At 41.3% G+C, this 19,495-nt stretch overlaps 1 protein-coding gene across 1 annotated transcript; it reads right to left on the bottom strand.

The window, feature by feature from the left end:
- Positions 1 to 14,647: 14,647 nt before the first annotated feature.
- LOC110491804 (relaxin-3 receptor 1-like) lies at positions 14,648 to 18,506 on the bottom strand. The gene has a single exon (XM_036950753.1). It carries the CDS (start codon positions 18,383 to 18,385, stop codon positions 17,219 to 17,221), a length of 1,167 nt encoding a protein of 388 aa, XP_036806648.1. The 5' UTR covers positions 18,386 to 18,506; the 3' UTR covers positions 14,648 to 17,218.
- Positions 18,507 to 19,495: the final 989 nt, after the last annotated feature.

Here is a 19,495-nt window from a genome sequence, read left to right on the forward strand (position 1 = left end):
AATTAGGCAAGTCAGTTAAAAACAAATTCTTATTTCCAATGACGGCCTACCCTGGCCTATTGTGCACCTCCCTATGGGACTCCCAGTCACAGCCAGATGTGATACAGCCTGGATTTCAACCAGGGACTGTAGTGACACCTCTTCACAGTGCCTTAGACCGCTGCTCCACTCGGGAGCCCGAGTGACTTTGCAACAATTTTTTAAAATGTGTAAATCATAAAACCATTAACCTTGTGTTGATGTCCTGGCCTCCATCTGGCCCACCAGATGGTTGGTTCTCTGGCACTCACTGTAGGAACTGATTGCATGTCAAATCCATATATTCAATCATTAAATCAACTACTTTCAACATTTTAATTGAAAATAATATCCCCCTTTTCATGAAGTAGATTTTATTGAATGCCACTTTTTCTGTTGTACTATATTCTAACCAAACCTGCATTACCACTTCATATCAGTAGGTGACACTATGCACTAGCTAGTTGAAAAAGACTGATGCCATGATGGCTGCCTGTCTCTGTATTTGTAAAAGATGGTAGTGCGAGAATCCATAAATTGTTTATTTCTGCATTAGCCATTTATCTGTTATGGTTGGAGAAACGTGTTCATGTTGTCTGTTTAGAATGCTCTGTGGTGGAATTTGTAGATGTTTTACTTTTAAGACAGTGACATTTTCACCACAAACATTTGTGAATAATCACCAGCAGTGGGGGAAAAAAAAATATGCCAACATTACTGGATCAACAAACTGGCTGACTAACATTTTCAATAACTTGAGAATCCCTTGTCCTTTGGTAGCAGCAACAGATTGTTTCATCTTCTTTATCCTCTGCCAAAAACATTTATTAAGAATCTAGGTTTCCATCCAATTGGCGACATGTGCATATTAAAAACAATATGCAAATTTTTCCCACCAGAGATGTTTCCATCAAATTGACTTGTTGCAGATAAAAGACTGTGTGTGATGACATAGTGCACATAAAAAAACCTTATCCAGATAAATTCCCAAATGTATCGAATAACAAATAAAAGTTGAATGGGTTTCCATTGCATTTTCAACTCTGCTGATGGTTTTCTCAAAACAAATGTGTTCTATACATGTAGTGAGTGTGCTCACTCTGGTATTGGCACTTGCGCTCGAGCCAGCAGCGGCAGATACATGATGAGATTATTATGGACTAAAGAGCAAGATCATTTTTATTTGTCAAACGGCCACCAAGCATCGACGGTCATGTCACTCGAATAAAACCCTTGATAATTATTGGAACGAGCATTAAGCTCATCACCTTGCACTTTCACCACCCTGTGAAGTTGATCATAATTTATTTAATCTGTAGCCTAATAAACTGCGTGCTTTCCTGGGGCGTCGTAGTGGGAGGACCACACAACATGTAATCAAATTTACTTCGATATGATGGTTATTAAATAAATATTTCCTCATAAAAGCGCTTCCATCGACATTTCTCACATTATTAATTTTAAGCAACACAAAAAGATCAGACCTTGTTTAAAGTATTTTGTTTTCTCGAGAAATGTCAAGTTTACTGAAAAATGATGTTTCCATAAGGCCTTTCATAGCATTTTTTAAACCAACATGTACTTTACCCACATAAAAAGGTTGGATGTATACCTGGTTAGAGAGTCTAAATTATAAACTCCTGGTGGCATGATTGCATCAACCTAGCTAGCTAATGTTAGATATAGATAGACATTTGTAATTTTGTTAGTTAGCTACAGATTGGATCATTCTAGCTAATTTTAGAGGACGACTAAACTGCTTTAATAAAGGGATACTTCAGGATTTTGCAATGTGGCCCTTTATCTACTTCCCCAGAGTCAGGTGAACTTGTGGATACCATTTTATGCTCGCAGATACCCATAGACTTCCAGGCACTGCGTTAACGCTAGTTAGCATTGGCTTGCGAATGTACCTCTAACTTTCTTCATACTGGACGAAGACACATAAAAATGGTATCCACGAGTTCATCTGACTCTGGGGATGTAGATAAAGGGCCTGCTTGCCAAAACCCCAAAGTATCCCTTCAACACATACCTTGTTTTCCATGAAAATGTGTTTTCGCTCTATCATGAGGCAGGCAACCAGGCAGGCAGGAGAGGAGCTGGTGCAAATGTAGTTGTTGACAGCTGTGGTTGATAAGGCGCTGTAGCTAAGAGACCCCTGTGACTGACAAGTGAATCCACCTGTTACATCGAGCATGGGGATTAATGTGTGAAATCCCGTGGACAGGGTTGTATTCACTACATAAAACAAATGGGCTGAAATTGGGGAAGGTACTATGTCAACTTGTCCAATAAATAACACCTGCTTTCTTTTCTGATGCTAAAAATTTTTCTATGATTTCTATGACTTGAACTAAGAATATGTCTAGAAAACGCTTTTACCAGACTTTGAAAAGTACTCAGGCAAAATGCTGTTTCGCCACACGTTTTCCGGCGGCTCTGACGTAAAAATAAATGGTATCGTAGATTTCATTTGACACAACGTGATGTGTGAGATTACGAGCAGCATTAGTTCAAGTGCTTTGGACAAATCAAAAATACTTTATTTCTGGGTTAACTGTGATTAAGAAAACATAGATTTGTATTGTGACAAAATCTTGTGGCTAACTATATTATAAACTCAGCACAACAGAAATGTCCTCTCACTGTGTAAATATTTCTATGAACATAATATTCAACAACTGAGACATAAGTTCCAGTTCCACAGAGTGACTAACAGAAATTGAATAATGTGTCCCTGAACAAAGGGGGGGATCAAAATCAAAAGTAAAAGTCAGTATCTGGTGTGGGCACCATCTGCATTAAGTACTGCAGTGCATCTCCTCATGGACTGCACCAGATTTGACAGTTCTTGCTGTGAGATGTTACCCCACTCTTCCACCAAGGCACCTGCAAGTTCCCAGACATTTCTGTGGGGAATGGCCCTAGCCCTCACCCTCCGATCCCACAGGTCACAGAAGTGCTCAATGGGATTGCGATCCGGGCTCTTCGCTGGCCATGGCAGAACACTGATATTCCTGTCTTGCAGGAAATCATGCACAGAATGATCAGTATGGCTGGTGGCATTGTCGTGCTGGAGAGTCATGTCAGGATGAGCCTGCAGGAAGGGTACCACATGAGGGAGGAGGAATGTCTTCCCTGTAACGCACAGCGTTGAGATTGCCTGCAATGACAACAAGCTCAGTTCGATGATGCTGTGACACACTGCCCCAGACCATGACGGACCCTCCCCCTCCAAATCGATCCCGCTCCAGATTACAGGTCTCGGTGTAACGCTCATTCCTTTGACGATAAACGCGAATCCGACCACCACCCCTGGTGAGACAAAACCGCGACTTGTCAGAGAAGAGCACTTTTTGCCAGTCCTGTCTGTTCCAGCGATGGGGGGTTTGTGCCCGTAGGCGACATTGTTGCCGGTTATGTCTGGTGAGGACCTGCCTTACAACAGGTCTACAAGCCCTCAGTCCAGCTTCCTGTACCTGTCCCGCAGTTGTGATGTTTGAATATACCGATCCTGTGCAGGTGTTGTTACACGTGGTCTGCCACTGCGAGGACGATCAGCTGTCCACCCTGTCAACTTGTAGCGCTGTCTTAGGCGTCTCACAGTACGGACATTGTAATTTATTGCCCTAGCCACATCTGCAATCCTCATGCCGCCTTGCAGCATGCCTAAGGTACGTTCACGCAGGTGAGCAGGGACCCAGGGCATCTTTCTTTTGGTGTTTTTCAGAGTCAGTAGAAAGGCAGGCCTCTTTAGTGTCCTAAGTTTTCATAACTGTGACCTTAATTGCCTACCGTCTGTAAGCTGTTAGTGTCTTAACGACCGTTCCACATGTGCATGTTCATTAATTGTTTATGGTTCATTGAACAAGCATAGGAAACAGTATTTAGACCCTTTACAATGAAGATCTGTGAAGTTATTTGGATTTTTACGAATTATCTTTGAAAGGTCGGGTCCTGAAAAAGGGGTGTTTTTTTTTGCTGAATTTAGGTGTATTTGGATTTCATAACCACCCAAACAGATACATTAACTTGAGGCAGAAAGAGGTCAGTATTGCAACTGTTTACCTAATCTTATTAGGTAATATGTCTGTAAAGTTAACTTTCACAAATTGATGAAAATAAAGGCAGATAAGAAATGGCTTCAGTTACTATTATTGTACAACTATAGCCATTCCTTACTTAGATTTTCCTTTTGCAATTGTGAATACAGCTGAGTAAATGGTAAACATTTTTTATTGCCAATATAATTTGCCTTACAACATATATATTTTTTATTTCACCTTTATTTAACCAGGAAAAGCCATTGGGACCCAGAGTCTATTTTTCAAGGGAGACCTGGCCAAGAAGGCAGCAACAATCAATACATTACATAATTAAAACATACTATCATGACACAAGGCGAGATCCAGATGCAGACACAGGAAGCAGGTGGTTGGAGTCTTACAATGTAGGCAAGAGAACAATGTAGGCAGGAGAATAGTCATGAACAGGAAAAAGGTCAAAACCAGATCAGAGTTCAGGAGGTACAGAGTAGCAGAAATTCTCGTGGTCAGGGCAGGCAGAATGGTCAGGCAGACGGGTACAGAGTCCAGAACAGGCAAGGGTCAAAACCGGGAGGACTAGAAAAAAGAGAATAGCAAAGAGGAGTACAGGAAAACTGCTGGTTGACTTGGAACATACAAGACAAACTGGCACAGAGAGACAGGAAACACAGGGATTAATACACTGGGGAAGACAAGCGACACCTGGAGGGGGTGGAGACAATAATGAGGACAGGTGAAACAGATCAGGGTGTGACACATACAACAATACAGCAACATGATCCAGCCTAAAAAAAAACATTTACACTCCTCTGTAACAGAGTCTCCCATCAATATTTTAAATTCATTCAGTGGCACTAACATATCTAGATGAAGAATGGATTGTAGACTATTCCATGCATCTGGTGCACAAGAAGAGAAGGCAGTGTTGCCTAATACTGTGAATGTCCTGGGAACTTTAAGTACCTAGCAGACTGGGTATGGTAACTACTGGTGGTGAACAGACTACAGAGGTAAATAGGGAGTTTACCCAAAATGGCTTTGTAAGATGAACGCATACAAATGTATCTTTCTGCGCATATAAAGTGAGGTCCAACCTATCATTTGTACAATGTGCAATGGTGGTTGAGTGACTTGGTATTTGTAATAATGCGCAAGGATGCATGACAAACAGAGTCCAGTCTTTGTAAGATGGAGGAGGTTGCATGCATATATAACAAGTCATCATAATCAATTACAGAGAGAAAGGTGGCCTGAACAAGCTTCTTTCTAGCCATAAGCAGGAAGCAAGTCTTATTACGAAAATAAAAACCCAATTTCAATTTAAGCTTGTCACAAGATTATCCACATGAACTGTAAAGGACAACTTGTCATCCAACCAAATACCTAGGTATACCTAGGTACCTAAGCCACCAGATGTGACAATGCTAAAAGTTCTAGCTCTGGTAAAGGTCATGAATTTTGTTTTTTGTACATTCAAGACCAGTTTGAGACCATAAAGGGAGGCCTGCAGTGACTGAAAAGCAGTCTGGAGCTCTTCAACAGCCTGAACCAGAGAAGGAGCACATGAATATATGACTGTATCATCTGCATATAGATGTAATTTTGCCGGTTGCATCCCATTTCCCAAATCATTCATAAAAATTGAGAACACAGGAGCTAAAATGGAACCTTTATTAATCTCAAGATAGCTAGACTTGTGATTGTCAGTATATACACATTTTGTTCTTTCAGAAAGATAGGTCCTAAACCAATTTACTTCCCCTTCACTGAGACCAATGTTTCTGAGTCTAGCTAGCAACAATTCATGGTCAACTTCCACAAACAGAGTCTAGCTAGCAACAACTCATGGTCAACTTCCACAAACAGAGTCTAGCTTGCAACAATTCATGGTCAACATCCACAAAACAGAGCAGCACAACATTGCTTTTTATCTAGTGCATTAATGATGTCTTTTTCCACTGCCATAGCTGCAGTTATGGTGCTGTGCCCCGATCTAAAGCCAGACTGAACCCCGCTCAGTATGTTATTTTCAATTAAGAAGAAGTGTTTTAACTGTGAGTTCACTAGGGATTCATAGACTTTTGCCAGGATAGGGGGTTTAGAGATAGGACAATAGTTATTAGCATCTGAGGGATCACCACCCTTTAGCAGTGGGAGGACATAAGCTGATTTCCAAATGCTGGGTATGGAATTGGTCAAGAAACTGTGAAGTCACAGGTTCAGTACTAATATCATCTGCTATCTTTAAGAGGTAGGGCTCTGGACCTGCAGTTTTTTTAGTGTCTATAGCCTTTAGTGCTTTATAGACCTCAGTATAAGAAACAGGCTCAAGGTTAAAATGGTTCACATGAGGGCCTATATCATAGTTGAGTATAACCGAGCTTACATTAGAGGCCTTGGGCCCCACCATTATCAAAAACTGAACAAGCAGATATGAAGTGCTTGTTAAAAAACCCTTACAATATTGGCGTTATCCTTCACTTCATTAGAATCCATCATTAAATGGTCAGGAAGGCCAGAGGATACATTAGAACCTGACACTGATTTGATTACCTTCCAGAACTTGTTAGGGTTGTTTAGGTTCTCTGTGACTGCATTTAAATAGTCATCTGATTTGGACTTCCTGATCAATCCTGTGCATTTGTTTCTTAGTGCTCTGAAGGAGGCCCAGTCAACAGGAGCGTTTGTGCGTCTAGCTTGATGTAGATATATCTTTCTATTTAATTCTGCCAAGTTTTCTGAAAACCAGGGATTGTCCCTTCCACTGATTCTACATTTCTTCACAGAGGCACGCTTATCACAAATCGACACAAATTTCATATAATAATAGTCCCAAGCAGTGTCAACATCAAGAATCAGACTTACTCTATCAATAATATGGTACAGATCATGTAAGAACGCTTGCTCGTCAAACTGTCTAAAATGTATTTTAAAAATATAATGGGGTTTGTATTTGGTCATTTTTGTATTTCTAACACAAGAAATTGCACAGTGATCACTGACATCATTACAGAATATCCCAGTCGATGTGTATTTGTAAGGGGTATTCGTTAAAATAATGTCCACTAGCGCTGATTTGTTAGGTGGTCGGGGATTCGGTCTTGTGTGCGCATGAATTAATTGAGCGAGATTCGGAGAGTCACACAGTTCTTCAAAATAATCCCATACAGATGTAAGCATGTCCCAGTTCAAATCTCCTAAAATAATGAATTCAGAGTCATTTAACTTGTGCAAGACATCAGCAAGATGTGCGTCTCCCGAAGCCGAGGGCGGTCTGTAGCAGCCGACTACAGTGATGTGGGAGTCCTTATATATGTTCACTTTAACCGCAAGCAATCCAAAATGTTTGGCTTTGGTAATCGAGAGAATTTCAGAGGTGTTAAACTCGTATTTCAAATAAATTGCAACCCCTCCTTGTACCCATCAATAGAAATCGAGTTATTTGACATAGATTTATTTAGCCAAGTTTCTGATAAAACCATTATGTCTGCATTTATCGTTTTGGCCCATATTCTAATCATGTCTATTTTTGGAAATAGACTCCTGACATTAACATACAAGAGGCCAAAACCTGCTCTGTTTTTAAAATCATAGGGATTCGGTAGAGATTGGATAGTATCTACCGGACCAGGGTTTGGTTGCACTTTACCAGAGACCAACAATAAAAGCATAACAATATATCTGTTGCCCAATGCGTGAGGTCTTTCGACACAGAAAAAAAGTAATTCAATAGTTTGAGATTTTAGAAGTATGCCATCAAGTGTAGGTCCAGTTGCGTTTGAGAATAGTAGAAATGTAATTGCAGAGAGACCAAGTTCCTGGTGGTATAGACATGATGGTCTCGTCGGAGTGTTTGCAAATTGTAGGGCATAAAGCGAAGATAACTCACTCAACCATTGATCATTCAGCCTATTTAATCCAGGATGGCATTGAGTAAAGAGCAGGCACAGTGACAGATACATAATGCCGCTTTTAATAGGTATTTCAGTACAGGTGTCCAACGATCAGTAGACGTTGTGTAGAACAACCTATATTTTCCCACCGCCCACGGTGCATCAGGTTTTCCAATCTAATTAAGCGCTTCTCCCGCTCCTAGCCTTCAGTGCGCACCTGCGCTCGCGTAGCAGGCCTTGCGCGCAGACAGACGCTCCTGACTCCGTGAGCAACCAACTCCAGAAAGGTATATAAAAAAATAAATGCCTTCTCAATCCGAAATGTAAAATAGAGACTGAGATCTAAAAATAATAGTTGTTATATACAGCATCCACCTTCACATAAAGAAAGTATTTGCTTCTGTAAACAGGATCAGGGTCATTAAAACATAAAAACTCTTTATTTTTTTATTATTTTATTTCACCTTTATTTAACCAGGTAGGCAAGTTGAGAACAAGTTCTCATTTACAATTGCGACCTGGCCAAGATAAAGCAAAGCAGTTCGACACATACAACGACACAGAGTTACAAATGGTGTAAAACAAACATACAGTCAGTAATACAGTATAAACAAGTGATGATGTGATGTGAGCAAATGAGGTGAGATAAGGGAGGTAAAGGCAAAAAAGGCCATGGTGGCAAAGTAAATACAATATAGCAAGTAAAACACTGGAATGGTAGATTTGCAGTGGAAGAATGTGCAAAGTAGAAATAAAAATAACGGGGTGCAAAAGAACAAAATAAATAAATAAAATAAATACAGTAGGGAAAGAGGTAGTTGTTTGGGCTAAATTATAGGTGGGCTATGTACAGGTGCAGTAATCTGTGAGCTGCTCTGACAGTCGGTGCTTAAAGCTAGTGAGGGAGATAAGTGTTTCCAGTTTCAGAGATTTTTGTAGTTCGTTCCAGTCATTGGCAGCAGAGAACTGGAAGGAGAGGCGGCCAAAGAAAGAACTGGTTTTGGGGGTGACCAGAGAGATATACTGTACCTACTGGAGCGCATGCTACAGGTGGGTGATGCTATGGTGACCAGCGATCTGAGATAAGGGGGGACTTTACCTAGCAGGATCTTGTAGATGACATGGAGCCAGTGGGTTTGGCGACGAGTATGAAGCGAGGGCCAGCCAACGAGAGCGTACAGGTCGCAATGGTGGGTAGTATATGGGGCTTTGGTGACAAAACGGATTGCACTGTGATAGACTGCATCCAATTTGTTGAGTAGGGTACTGGAGGCTATTTTGTAAATGACATCGCCGAAGTCGAGGATTGGTAGGATGGTCAGTTTTACAAGGGTATGTTTGGCAGCATGAGTGAAGGATGCTTTGTTGTGAAATAGGAAGCCAATTCTAGATTTAACTTTGGATTGGAGATGTTTGATGTGGGTCTGGAAGGGGAGTTTACAGTCTAACCAGACACCTAGGTATTTGTAGTTGTCCACGTATTCTAAGTCAGAGCGGTCCAGAGTAGTGATGTTGGACAGGCGGGCAGGTGCGGGTAGCGATCGGTTGAAGAGCATGCATTTAGTTTTACTTGTATTTAAGAGCAATTGGAGGCCACGGAAGGAGAGTTGTATGGTATTGAAGCTTGCCTGGCGGGTTGTTAACACAGTGTCCAAAGAAGGGCCAGAAGTATACAGAATGGTGTCGTCTGCGTAGAGGTGGATCAGAGACTCACCAGCAGCAAGAGCGACATCATTGATGTATACAGAGAAGAGAGTCGGTCCAAGAATTGAACCCTGTGGCACCCCCATAGGGACTGCCAGAGGTCCAGACAGCAGACCCTCCGGTTTGACACACTGAACTCTATCAGAGAAGTAGTTGGTGAACCAGGCGAGGCAATCATTTGAGAAACCAAGGCTGTCGAGTCTGCCAATGAGGATGTGGTGATTGACAGAGTCGAAAGCCTTGGCCAGATCAATGAATACGGCTGCACAATAATGTTTCTTATCGATGGCGGTTAAGATATCGTTTAGGACCTTGAGCGTGGCTGAGGTGCACCCATGACCAGCTCTGAAACCAGATTGCATAGCAGAGAAGGTATGGTGAGATTCGAAATGGTCGGTAATCTGTTTGTTGACTTGGCTTTCGAAGACCTTAGAAAGGCAGGGTAGGATAGATATAGGCCTATAGGATAGATTTAGGTCTTAAACTCTGATCTCAAGGATCACACACAAACGGACAGACTGATTGGCTACCATCTTGCATTTGCCTTTCCACTGAGTATTGCTTACTCCTAGGCAATGCAAACTAGCATATTCAGACTTGGAGATGGCAGTAAATGAGCTATGACATTGAAACCTATAGAGAAATTTCAGCGGACTTGGTACACTGACAGTGTACACAGTTATGTTACAGTAATGTGCCTTGAGCAGTACAATAGTGTGTGTGCGTAGCCCTGAGGATCTCTATGGCCCTTAGTAATCTCATAAAAGGTTGTCAATAGTTTCATGATCTTCCCCATTACTCCATTTCACAAATACCATAGGGATTTCTATAGCATATACATTATAGCCCCTCAGCCATGTAGACCCTTTCGGTGATTATGTCTAAAGTGAATCGATAGAGGCAGGTAAACTGGTGTGTGGTAGATTATTAAGGTTATGGCGTTTGACTTTGTAGAGATTGACAGGTTATAAAAGGGTTATAAAATGTGAAGTCATTTGTTAGAGATCAGGATAACATTAACTTGGAAAACAACACCCATGTGGGTTGAAACTGGAAATAACCTGTGATGACTTGCTTTTTAGTTTATTTTAGAATATTCATAAAATATACTTTAAACACATCATGTATGGCCCAATAATTCCCTTGGTTTTCTCCTAAATATTTAGACGGTTTTGTTGTCTTGTCAAGTACACGTTGAGATTCAATGAATTATTTATTGCCTATAGTGGCCCCTCAGTGGACATACTGGGTTAAGAGCTACACTTAATTTGACTACACTCCAGCATTTTGGATTTGAGATAAAATATTTCATATTAGGCGACAATACAGTATGTCACCTTTTATTTGAGGGTATTTTAATACATATCTATTTTTACCTAGTGGTGGAAAATTTACTCAATTCTCATACTTGAGTAAAAGTAAAGACGACTTAATAGAAAATGACTCAAGTAAAAGTGAACGTCACCCAGTAAAATATTACTTGAGTTAAAGTCTAAAAGTATTTGGTTTTAAATATACTTAAGTGTCAAAAGTAAATGTAATTGCTAAAATATACTTAAGTATCAAATCAAATCAAATTTTATTTGTCACATACACATGGTTAGCAGATGTTAATGCGAGTGTAGCGAAATGCTTGTGCTTCTAGTTCCGACAATGCAGTAATAACCAACAAGTAATCTAGCTAACAATTCCAAAACTACTACCTTATACACACAAGTGTAAGGGGATGAAGAATATGTACATAAAGATATATGAATGAGTGATGGTACAGAGCGACATAGGCAAGATACAGTAGATGGTATTGAGTACAGTATATACATATGAGATGAGTATGTAAACAAAGTGGGATAGTTAATAAAGTGGCTAGTGATACATGTATTACATAAAGATGCAGTAGATGATATAGAGTACAGTATATACGTATACATATGAGATGAATAATGTAGGGTATGTAAACATTATATTAGGTAGCATTGTTTAAAGTGGCTAGTGATATATTTTACATCATTTCCCATCAATTCCCATTATTAAAGTGGCTGGAGTTGAGTCATTGTGTTGGCAGCAGCCACTCAATGTTAGTGGTGGCTGTTTAACAGTCTGATGGCCTTGAGATAGAAGCTATTTTTCAGTCTCTCGGTCCCAGCTTTGATGCACCTGTACTGACCTCGCCTTCTGGATGATAGCGGGGTGAACAGGCAGTGGATCGGGTGGTTGTTGTCCTTGATGATCTTTATGGCCTTCTTGTGACATTGGGTGGTGTAGGTGTCCTGGAGGGCAGGTAGTTTGCCCCCGGTGATGCGTTTTGCAGACCTCATTACCCTCTGGAGAGCCTTACGGTTGTGGGCGGAGCAGTTGCCGTACCAGGCGGTGATACAGCCCGACAGGATGCTCTCGATTGTGCATCTGTACAGTAGAAGTTTGTAAGTGCTTTTGGTGACAAGCCGAATTTCTTCAGCCTCCTGAGGTTAAAGAGGCGCTGCTGCGCCTTCTTCACGATGCTGTCTGTGTGGGTGGACCAATTCAGTTTGTCTGTGATGTGTACGCCGAGGAACTTAAAACTTACTACCCTCTCCACTACTGTTCCATCGATGTGGATAGGGGGGTGTTCCCTCTGCTGTTTCCTGAAGTCCACAATCATCTCCTTAGTTTTGTTGACGTTGAGTGTGAGGTTATTTTCCTGACACCACACTCCGAGGGCCCTCACCTCCTCCCTGTAGGCCGTCTCATCATTGTTGGTAATCAAGCCTACCACTGTTGTGTCATCCGCAAACTTGATGATTGAGTTGGAGGCGTGCGTGGCCACGCAGTCGTGGGTGAACAGGGAGTACAGGAGAGGGCTCAGAACGCACCCTTGTGGGGCCCCAGTGTTGAGGATCAGCGGGGTGGAGATGTTGTTGCCTACCCTCACCACCTGGGGGCGGCCCGTCAGGAAGTCCAGTACCCAGTTGCACAGGGCGGGGTCGAGACCCAGGGTCTCGAGCTTGATGACGAGCTTGGAGGGCACTATGGTGTTAAATGCCGAGCTGTAGTCGATGAACAGCATTCTCACATAGGTATTCCTCTTGTCCAGATGGGTTAGGGCAGTGTGCAGTGTGGTTGAGATTGCATCGTCTGTGGACCTATTTGGGTGGTAAGCAAATTGGAGTGGGTCTAGGGTGTCAGGTAGGGTGGAGGTGATATGGTCCTTGACTAGTCTCTCAAAGCACTTCATGATGACGGAAGTGAGTGCTACGGGGCGGTAGTCGTTTAGCTCAGTTACCTTAGCTTTCTTGGGAACAGGAACAATGGTGGCCCTCTTGAAGCATGTGGGAACAACAGACTGGGATAGGGATTGATTGAATATGTCCGTAAACACACCAGCCAGCTGGTCTGCGCATGCTCTGAGGGCGCTGCTGGGGATTCCGTCTGGGCCTGCAGCCTTGCGAGGGTTAACACGTTGAAATGTTTTCCTCACGTCGGCTGCAGTGAAGGAGAGTCCGCATGTTTTGGTTGCGGGCCGTGTCAGTGGCACTGGGATCGTGTCGCCGGCTGGGATCCATTCCGTTGTCCTGGGTGAAAGGCAGAACACAGGATCCGCTTCGCGAAAGTCATATTCTTGTACTGATGGGGAGTTGACGCTGCTCTTATATTCAGTAGTTCTTCTCGACTGTATGTAATGAAACCTAAGATGACCTGTGGTACCAATGTAAGAAATAACACGTAAAAAAAAAAAAAAAACTGCATAGTTTCCTAGGAACGCGAAGCGAGGCGGCCATCTCTGTCGGCGCCGTATAGAAAAGTAAAAGTAAAAATATGAATAATGTAAAATTATTTTTTAAGCAAACCAGACACTTTTATTTGAATTACGGATAGCCAGGGTCACACTCCAACACTCAGACATCATTTAAAAACAAAGCATTTGTGTAAAGGGAGTCCGCCAGATCAGAGGCAGTAGGGATGACCAGGGAAGTTTTCTTGATTAGTGTGCGAATTGAACCATTTTCTGTCCTACTAAGCATTCAAAATGTAACGAGTACTTTTGGGTGTTAGGGAAAATATATGGAGTAAACAGTGCATAATGTTCTTTGGGAATGTAGTGAAGTAAAAGTAAAAGTTGTCAAAAATATAAATAGTAAAGTACATATCCCCATAAAAATTACTTAAGTAGTACTTTAAACTATTTTTACTTAAGTACTTTACACCACTGCTTTTACCATTCAGAAATGAAAGCACCTTATGTATCTAGTCCATCCTTTTGAAGAAGTCATAAGTATTTGGACAAATTCACTTATCGTATATTAGCTCCTGCCAGTTCTGTCTTACCCTTGGCACTGACGGTTTTCCAAAATGTGTAGTTTATATTCTGTTGATGATTTTCCACTTATTTTTGTTTAGTGCCAAACTTGTTAACATCACTTCTAAATAAGACAAAAAATGGCCATGAGAAATAATTGTATTATGCAAATGTATTGGTTGACATATCAGTCGTTACATTTGTTTAGCGAAGAGTACATGTATTTCACAGGCATCAGTCACAGAAACTTTTATAATATTTACAGCACTCGTTTCCAAAGGTCTACTTGTAGTTCATAATAAAACAAGTCAATGATGTAAATAAACCCTGGCCATTGAGAGGCTTTGAAGCCACCGATTGGCCATATTGGCACTCCCTAGTAGGAGCAGTCCTCCACAGGAATTAATGGAATTATGCAGTATTTCAATTAAATGTTTCCAGGACACAATTACAGGCCCTGAAGCATGGATTTGCATAGTCTTGATACCATTTGATAGGAAACACTTTTAAGTTAGTGGAAATGTGAAAGGAATGTAAGAGAATATATCACAATAGATCTGATAAAAGATAATACAAAGAAAGAAAAAAACGTTATTTTGAAAAAATGTTTGTACCATCATCTTTGAAATGCAAGAGAATGGCCATAACGTATTATTCCAGCCCAGGTGGAATTTAGATTTTGGCCACTAGATGGAGCAGTGTATGTGCAACGCTTTAGACTGATCCAATGAACCATTGCATTTCTGTTCAAAAATGTTATTAAAACTGCCCAAATGTGCCTAATTTGTTTATTAATAACGTCTCATGTTCAAAATGGTGCACTCTTCTCAAACAATAGCATGGTATTATTTCACTGTAATACTTACTGTAAATTGGACAGTGCAGTTAGATTAACATGAATTGAAGCTTTCTGCCAATATCAGATATGTCTATGTCCTGGGAAATGTTCTTGTTACTTACAACCTCATGCTAATCGCATTAGCCTACGCTAGCTCAAAGATCGGTGTCTTCGGGATCATATTATTTTGTTGTTGTAGTGGGGACAGCAACATTAGCAATCTCAAAAAATGTATACCTTAAGGGGGGGAATTTTTTTTTTTTTCATTTTGTATGCATCAAGTTGTCTGTAATAGAATAAATGTGGCAAAAACAAATGTAGACATTAATAAATGCATTGCTATAGCTTACAAAATATATTTTTTTACAACGGTGGGGGACTTTCAAGATGGAGGCACAGTGGCATCAACACAGTGCCACCAAATTAGTAATCTAGTGTATAGACTATATAAATTATTGGAATGGGCATAGGCTACAGTCACAACTAAGAAGTAACATGTTTAACCTGTTTCCTGGGACTGTCCCAGGTACCCTCTTTATATTTCCAGAAAAAAAAAAATGACAAGACCCGGGAAAATAGCCAATGTCGCACTAATGAAATTCCACAAAATACACATGCAGATTAGTGAAAAAATTAAAAACACATTATCCAAACAGGTTGTCACATTTACCCTAGGTATTTACTTCACACAATGTTGCCATAAATTCAAAGCACACACATAACTGACACCGCTACCCTCCTTTAGGTTTTCACTCCAACTCCAGTTGTAACTAATCTGATTCTTATCAACTAGATAATTATTAGAATCAGGTGCGCTAGAAGTGAAAACATACAGGATGGTGGCTCTCCAGGAAGGAGAGCTCTGTCATACAGGAAACCCCTACAATAGAGCCTGTAAAATAACGTGTGCCTATTTGAGCTGTCATTGTGGCTCTCCAGACAGTCACAAATTTGATAGGCCTGTGCACAATTCCTCATATAGGCATCTCTGTCACAGTCTGTTAACAATTTACTGTATAGTTGCTGCCCAGAAGAGAGCTTCGGTACGCGTGATCAACAGACCGTATGAAAGTAGATATGGATATTTTTAGAGTTGGTTCCTGTTAAGATACCTTGACATTTTTTACTATTTATACTCTTAAATCTCCCTGTCGTTAATTTCCTGATATACTATCTGTATAATCATCAACTCGATTTTGCCAAATATATAATATATTATGTCATTAGTTGAAGGAGGTTATCTAGCAAGCGTAGCAAGTTTGCATGATCCGACAACGCTATACTCGGGGTGCGTTCTGTGCGTCCTGAGCGCCCTCTGTATCGAGATATGCACTACATTAATTGAGGAACATGATAATGCTCGGAATTTATGGAATTTAATTCACAACAGTGTCATTGGAGATCAAAGATAGTTCATTACTAAATATCAGTTTAATTTGCTCTGAAATCTTTACATAGTGGTGCAGCCCAGTCGACAAGGTGGCACAGCGCCCTTATTATTTGGGCAGAACCCTGGCATAGTGGCCATATCTTGGTTTTAAACGCTTTGAATTGGGCACTTCCGATTTTCGCCGTACTTTCTGGGACTCAAGGGATAATTATGAAGTATCCCCGGTACTGAAAGTTGGAACGTTTCCGGGAAAATATGAATCACTAGTCACAAAGTTGCAAAGGATCTGTTAATGAAATACTGTGAATTACCGAAAATTACTGACACTTGTATTTTACTTTGCAAAATGGAAATAACAATATTTTTCTCAAAATACACCTATACCACACTTACTATACCACACTTACACACTTACGACAACCAATAGCCATGGAAATCACACCAGGCGTTCAGGCAGTAGCCAACATTTTTGTTCGATTTAAAAACAGCCCAAAAGCGCAATGTAACGACAATATACTATTGATTTAGCAAGGTCAATCAAGGGCTTTTCAATCACCTGTATTGTTGAAGCTTTACACATTCTGCGACAGAAATGTAAAGGTAATTCCCGATTGAGCCGACATATATTGCGTTTACTATGAATGCAGTCTGTTAATGCGGGAATATTGCCTTCATCAATTTCAATCAACCTGTAACGCTGAACTTCCGCGATACAGATTCAATAGATCCCCAAGTAGGCCTCAACTTAAATTATGTTAGGTAGTACGCTATGTACATAGGAGAAATCATTTTGAAGTCCCATAGGTGCTGAGGCCAGTCACGGAGACAAATATTTGCTTGGCGCAGCTGGCATCTTATGCGCAATTTGGTAGGCTACATGATAGAATATCATCATTTATAAACTTAAATACTGTTAATTAAGAAAAGTTAATGTTCTCATCTTAGTCCTATGCATTGAGTCGAGGATAATACATTTCGTAATATTTTGATAGTAAAAAAACGAATTGTTTTACGAAGCGGCTTAGAGGTGTGGTTTTACGCATTAAGTTACCTTTATGGTTGGCTGTCCTCCGCTAATGCGTCACATTGCCCATTTACAATGGATAGTTGACAGAGGTCGGTGTCTATGACATTCAAAGGTATTTGTGTGTCACCGTGGACAGAGGCTTTTCGAGTTGCAGAAAAGGGCCGTATTTGGCAGCTGTTCGCAGGTGAGGAAACCCGCCAGAATAAATCCTTCAGCATTTTCCTGAACTCTCTTCGCATGAGACAATATAAAACTGGGTTCAAGCAACTATTGGCATGTGCCAGGCACACGGTCACAGGGAAAACATAGGTGTGAACCATATAATAAGACCTGTCCCAGTTCACCACATTAAATTTGACCAGGACGCCCCAGAAAGTGATGGCGTGATTTGGCATCCAACACAAAAAGAATGAAAGAACCACAATGGTAACGGATTTAGTGACTCTGTTACTCCGTTTAGGGTGGTTGTTGTTCATACTCCTCAGGCGAACGAATCGTAGGAGCATCAAATAGCAAATTGTTACTATGAGCATGGGGAAAACAAAGGCAATTATGATTTTTTGTAAATGATATAAAGCCAGCCAGTGCTGGCCCTCCGGGAACCGCAAAAGGCAAAGCTTTTCCCCAGCGATGTTTGTCATATTGGAGAAAATAGCCGTTGGAGCGGTGGCCACAGTAGCAAAGACCCAGAGCACTGCGCTTACCCATCTCACCGAACAATATCTGTGTCTAGTGCGGTCCTTTAGAGCCGATGCAACGGACCAGTAGCGCGTAACACTCATAGCAGTGAGGAAGAACACACTCGCGTACATGTTCATAACAGTAACGGAGAGAATGATCTTGCACATCGCGTTCCCAAACGGCCAGCTGAAGTCCAGAGCAGTGTCCACAGCCCAGAAAGGCAGGGTCAGGACAAACTGGAAGTCCGTCATGGCCAGATTAAGAACAAAAAAGTGTATGGTGGACCTTTTTCTTCCTTGTCTCACTTTCATTAAGAAAACGACTAACAAATTCCCCACCAAACCCGCTGCGCAAACCACGGAATACACGATTGATATCATGATTCGAAGCGCTGGACTGCCGTCCGCGGTCATATCTATGTCCTCCAGGCTGCTGAAGCGGTCTGGGTCCGTAGAGGACCGGTTATAAGAGCTGATGTTATGGTTCCAAGTGTCCCCCAGTGCCGTTTGCATATCCACTATTTCGTTCCAGACGTAAAATATGTTCCAAAAAAATTAAAGATACATAGTTGCAAACATGGTATGGTAGCATAAACTTTTCATACGTTCAAAACAGATACCTGAAAGTCTCCATCTTCTCATGTAATGATGGTCCGTGCGCTCTGACCGCAAACTGGCTTTTAAATAGCCTACTGTGCCAGTGGAAGCGTCACCCCATAGGCAACAATTGGTTAACGTTCCTCTGATTGCTGATTGACATGGGTGTTTCAAGCCTGCTAAGGTAAAATGAACAGCAAGGAACACAACGTATCACAAGGGACTGGGGGAAATTCAACCAGGTAGCCTAGCAAAAAAGCGTTGGGCCAGTAACCGGAAGGTGGTTTGTTCGAGCCCCCCGAGATTACTTTGTGAAAAATATGTCAATGTGCCTTTGAGCAAGGCACTTAACCCCCACCTAACTAAAATGTAAACCCCGGTTCGTGGGTAAAATTACTCCCCCCCCCCCCCCCCCCCTCCCCAGCCCACGCACACACACACACAACCTATGTGTTGTGATAATTGCTTGTTTGATCTATAACCTGTTAATTCATATGCCTTGCGACCGTTATCTAAATGCCGAGATAATAAGAAGACACAGTGGCAGAATAAATTCATCCACACCTTGTTTTATCACAAAACCGGATAGCAAACTCTGTCCAGTGAAGTTCACAAAGCATATTGCATGTACAGTAACAAACAATTACATGACCTAGAGCATAGTCAAGCAAGTTAACGTTTCCGACATTTTCAGACCACTAAACAACTATTGATTTAGAACAACAGAGAGTTACTGCAAGTCACAAAGAAAACTGGAGCCGCCTCCACTATTCCAGCACCATTTCAACTTCAGCATTTCAACTTCATGAAATAACCCCGGCCAAGTCTAATACAGTGACAACTAAAGATACCAAAAACTATTTAGTGCAAGCAAGGTAAGCTAAATATGATGTGGCTGTCCATGTTTCTAATTTCCGTGTGCGTGTGTGTCCAGGGGCTCAACTTTGGTTTTAGAAGTGGGGGGACACAGTATATTTTACAATTGTTATCTTTTGTTTGTTTTTTAGTCCCATCCTTAAGCTCCTT

This window comes from Oncorhynchus mykiss, chromosome 2 (genome assembly GCF_013265735.2).
Source record: "Oncorhynchus mykiss isolate Arlee chromosome 2, USDA_OmykA_1.1, whole genome shotgun sequence".
NCBI lineage: Eukaryota > Metazoa > Chordata > Actinopteri > Salmoniformes > Salmonidae > Oncorhynchus > Oncorhynchus mykiss.